Below are 4,022 nucleotides of genomic sequence, written 5' to 3'. Positions count from 1 at the left end.
ATTTGCGTAGTGGTCCAAGCAAGAATCTACTAACATTCTGAGTTCAATGTCACTCATATGAGCTTGGAGTGCTGATCGAATCTCACTAACTCTCCTGTTCTGCTCTTCTAGCCAGAGTCCGTATTCCCTTTCGAATGCAACAATCCCTGAAACGATCTCTCATGAAGGATTACTTCTTTAAGGTATTGAAGATTATACTATAAGCCAACATATACATACTTTTTTATGAAATTACCAACCTGTGTTCATGGTCATAGATAACTAGTAACTGATTTTGATAATCAATGAACAGAGAAAAGGTATCATTGAGTTAGTATGAAGCAGATAAATTTTTATCAACACATAACATAAAGAACCAAGCTTCACTTCACCTGCTGCCACTTTGCTCAAGCTGTGATAATTTCAACTAGGCTCTGCATTCACAGACACAAACAGCAAAAGTTCCAAATTTGTATCAATGATCACAAATTCAGTCTTTAGAGAATCTGACAAGACACAAGCAGAAGAGAGAAAAGAGAGTGTGTTTCCACCTTTCTGGCTCACAATCGCTAGAATCAATCAAGATCCTAAAATTACAAACGATCACCAACACACAAGATTAAACAGAGCAGAAGTTCTGCAAAAGTTCTAGAAAGTAAAACACCAGTTTTCAAGCTCCCCAAATTTCAAAAAATCGAAACTTTTTTGAATTTACAGAACATTTGAAACCAGAAAAGTTTAACACAAAGGAGGAAGGAACACAAGGGTAAAACTTTAACCAACCTTCACTGATAAGCAGAGAAAATTTACCTTCTTTCTTTATTTCTTTTTTTTTTTCTTTCTTTTCTCCTCCATTAGCGATGAAAGTAGAAACGCAACGATAACGATGACGATGACGAGTGCGCACTTTGAGAAAAGCAAGCAAAACCCAAAAGTTCAGCAACCATAGTCCTCTCCTCATAACCGGTTTCAAATCAGTTCGGTCTAACGTTAACGCATCACCGGTGTTTTGTATTCAAGTCCCTCACAAATACATAAAACTAGATGTTGGACACAAGTTCTCATATACGAAGAAGACTGCAAACTCTGTTATATTTTACAAATATGAAAGAGCCTTATTTATCAAATGTTTGTTTCCACCCAAATTTACACCTTATTCGTTTTTACGTAAACCAAAAACTTCAATGAGGAAGGTGATGCTCTAATGGAGCTTTCATTTCCAAACACTTTATGAGAGATTAACAAGTCCCTAGCTAAACATCATCCAAGGTTGATGACTCTTTCTCTTTGTTTTGCCTCCTAACTTGTTAAGTGTGTTCTCGTGGACGAGCTGCCCAAAGAGAACTAAGAGCACGAAGCCTGTGGAAGTACTCCCCTAGAGCGAGCAAGCCTCGAGCAGACTGTCTTGTCGTCAAGATCTTACTCATTTGCTGCAGAGTCTGCTGCCTTAAATGGTCCGCCTGTTCCAACAGAGATGGTTTCAATGCATTATACAGACAGAAAGATGCAAGCTTTCTTGGTTTTTGCAGAATGAAAATGAAAGATTTTGGATTTAAGAAGAAAGATCATGGAGACTACAAAAGCACAGATCAAACACATTTAGCTATATTACGATATGAAGAGTATTGGCAGGTTACCTGGTTGACAAAACTCTCCAATGCTTGGAGATTCTCCATGGCCGAAGCCATTTGAGCCCCATGATTCATGGACTCGACAACTTTTATCTGAACTGCTATGCTTTCGACCAAACCCTGCTGAAGTTTATCTAAGCCTTGAGAGAGAGCCTCCTCTGCTTGCTGAGATGATTGTTGGAGGTTACGCACCGCCAGCAGTTGCTGATCCGTTAAGGGCTCAATGTATGGCATCACAACCTAGACAAACAATAAGCGTTGAGATTATCTTCTCAAGAGTGAAGACTATAACGTGTAAAGGTGAAAAAAGCGTTTACATTCAATAGTTCAGATGGGCGGAAACCTCCAATCCACTGGAAGAAGCGTTCAGTTGAAGTTCGCCACATCCCCGACATCAAGAAGAACACATCTGCCTTTGCAGCATCTGCTTTCATGCGGAAAAGATTTGCGTAGTGGTTCAAGCAAGTATCTACCAGCATTTTGAGCTCAATGTCGCTGATATGAGCTTGGAGCGCTGTTCGAATCTCACTAACTCTCTTGTTTTGCTCTTCGAGCCAGTGTGTGTATTCCATCTCAAATGCAGCAATCCCTGAATAAGGTTTCATTGAGACCATTTATATCGTTGAGATACTAAGGGATTAAGAGATTAAGCAATGCTAACATAAGCTTATTTAGTGATATAAAAGCCAACCTGAGTTTATGTTCCCAGCTGGTCCTAGATAACTAGTGTCTGATGAATTGCGTACGCATAATCCCTAAAACAAACCAAATCCACTGAGTCAGTATGAGTCATAAAAAGCTTGATCATGAACATGTACAGAACAAAGAAACAAGATTGAGCTAACCTGTTGCCTAGCTCTTACAAGTTCCTGTTCGAGCTGTGACAACTTCAATCGGCTTTCTTCTAACTGTTGGACATGGGCCTACAGGTACACAGACGTAACTTTGCATAAGCTTTCCCTTTTTATTATTAACCACAAGTAAATCCCACCAAGTGACCTTTTCTTACCTTCTTTCTCAAACGGCTTTTGCGAGCAGCTTCTCGGTTCTGAGCCAAACGCCGTTTCATCTGTGCATACAGAAGGAACAAGAATTCATGTCATCACGCCGTGTCTCTTCCTCTAATTCTAAAGATTAAAATGGAGAAGGAGGAGTTTATGAGGTCTTCGAAACCAAAATGTATAAAAGTAGCCTAAAAATGCTAAAGTCTCTACCTTATCATTGATCCTGTCTTCGTCCTGATCATTATTACTAGAAGGTTCTGCTTCAACAGAGTTATTATTATACAAAGAAGTATAATTCGCCTGCACATAATTTTAACCATACAATCACCAAACAAACAAACAAACAAACACTTACAAATCAGTCTTAAAGTGAATCAGGGAATAAAGAATAACTCACTCTATTGTTATCATCTGCTTCAGGTCTAGCATCAACCTCAAGTGTTGTTGAAGAACTCTGATTGTTACTAATATTGTTGACATCTGATTTGAAAGGATTCTCCCAACCAGATAACTGTTGGAATGGTTCATACATGCCCATGTCTCTGAATGTTTCAACTTGAGTAGAAGAAGAAGAAGAGCTCAACATCTGTAAGTCAACAATTTGCAGAAACAGAATCTCTAGCTCAGCTTTCCATAGATATAGATCCAATCGAGAATCCTTAAAAATTACATTGCTGACACTAACACAACCCATAAACAGTAGTACAAGTTATTCTTCATCAGTTTCTCAAGTAAGTTATGGTAGTGTTTAGCTAATAATAAAGATTGAAACTTTAAGACGCAACTCTAAAATAAAAAAGAACCTTTTGAAGAAACATAGCCAAATAGAGCAATACCCATTTAAATAGAAAGTTTGCAACAAAAAACTTAGGAAATTGTAAAGATTCCAAAACCCAACCTCCATTGATAAGCAGAGAAGAAACTCATGACGAAATCGAGAGATGAAGAGTGAATCTTAGCATTCTCTTGGTATATTCCGATTAAACAACGGGTGACCACAAGAGAGAGTTTGAGAAACGAAGAAACTTCTTTGGTCAAAACTTAGAGGTGAAGCGTACCCATCATTGAACCAAAAAAAAAAAAAAAAACAGAGATATTTATTTTTATTTTCTTTTTGTGTTGTGTTGTTTTGTTTGATTTGATTAGTCCATGAGAGAGATGAGAGCGTAGAGTATAGATAGAATAATAAAAGCAAGTTGGAGTAAACGAACGATGAAACGACAAAAGCACACACACCGGGAGAAAACAAATCGAGAGAAGAGAAAAAAGTTGAAGTCTTTTCCTCTGTTCCAAAAGTTGACCTTAGCATGCGCCTCTGTTTCTAAAATACGCGTTTATTTGATGAGATGGCTTGGATTCTCAATTTCTCATCGTCGGCCGACACATCAACTTTGCTATGGGGGGGGGG

At 38.2% G+C, this 4,022-nt stretch overlaps 1 protein-coding gene and 1 long non-coding RNA gene across 2 annotated transcripts; both read right to left on the bottom strand.

The window, feature by feature from the left end:
• On the bottom strand, nucleotides 19-415 carry LOC109130185. The gene is made up of 3 exons (XR_002036292.1): nucleotides 372-415; nucleotides 240-268; nucleotides 19-146 (listed from the first exon to the last, which is right to left on the bottom strand). It is a non-coding gene; the product is annotated as an uncharacterized LOC109130185 (long non-coding RNA).
• Nucleotides 1,011-3,801, bottom strand: LOC104756553 (transcription factor TGA3). Its single transcript, XM_010479158.2, has 9 exons — nucleotides 3,513-3,801; nucleotides 3,012-3,200; nucleotides 2,825-2,914; nucleotides 2,620-2,679; nucleotides 2,456-2,533; nucleotides 2,302-2,365; nucleotides 1,928-2,199; nucleotides 1,617-1,850; nucleotides 1,011-1,439 (listed from the first exon to the last, which is right to left on the bottom strand). Exons 1-9 carry the CDS (start codon nucleotides 3,516-3,518, stop codon nucleotides 1,287-1,289), a joined length of 1,146 nt encoding a protein of 381 aa, XP_010477460.1. The 5' UTR covers nucleotides 3,519-3,801; the 3' UTR covers nucleotides 1,011-1,286.

Source organism: Camelina sativa, chromosome 17 (assembly GCF_000633955.1).
Source record: "Camelina sativa cultivar DH55 chromosome 17, Cs, whole genome shotgun sequence".
In the NCBI taxonomy this organism is placed as follows: Eukaryota; Viridiplantae; Streptophyta; class Magnoliopsida; order Brassicales; family Brassicaceae; genus Camelina; species Camelina sativa.
This window is presented reverse-complemented; position numbering and strand designations above follow the sequence as displayed.

Coding starts and splice junctions, on each gene's coding strand:
- LOC104756553 (XM_010479158.2), bottom strand. Junction 2,915..3,011: donor AAGCAGATGATAACAATAGA/GTGAGTTATTCT, acceptor AATTATGTGCAG/GCGAATTATACTTCTTTGTA. Junction 2,534..2,619: donor AAAGCCGTTTGAGAAAGAAG/GTAAGAAAAGGT, acceptor GTGTACCTGTAG/GCCCATGTCCAACAGTTAGA.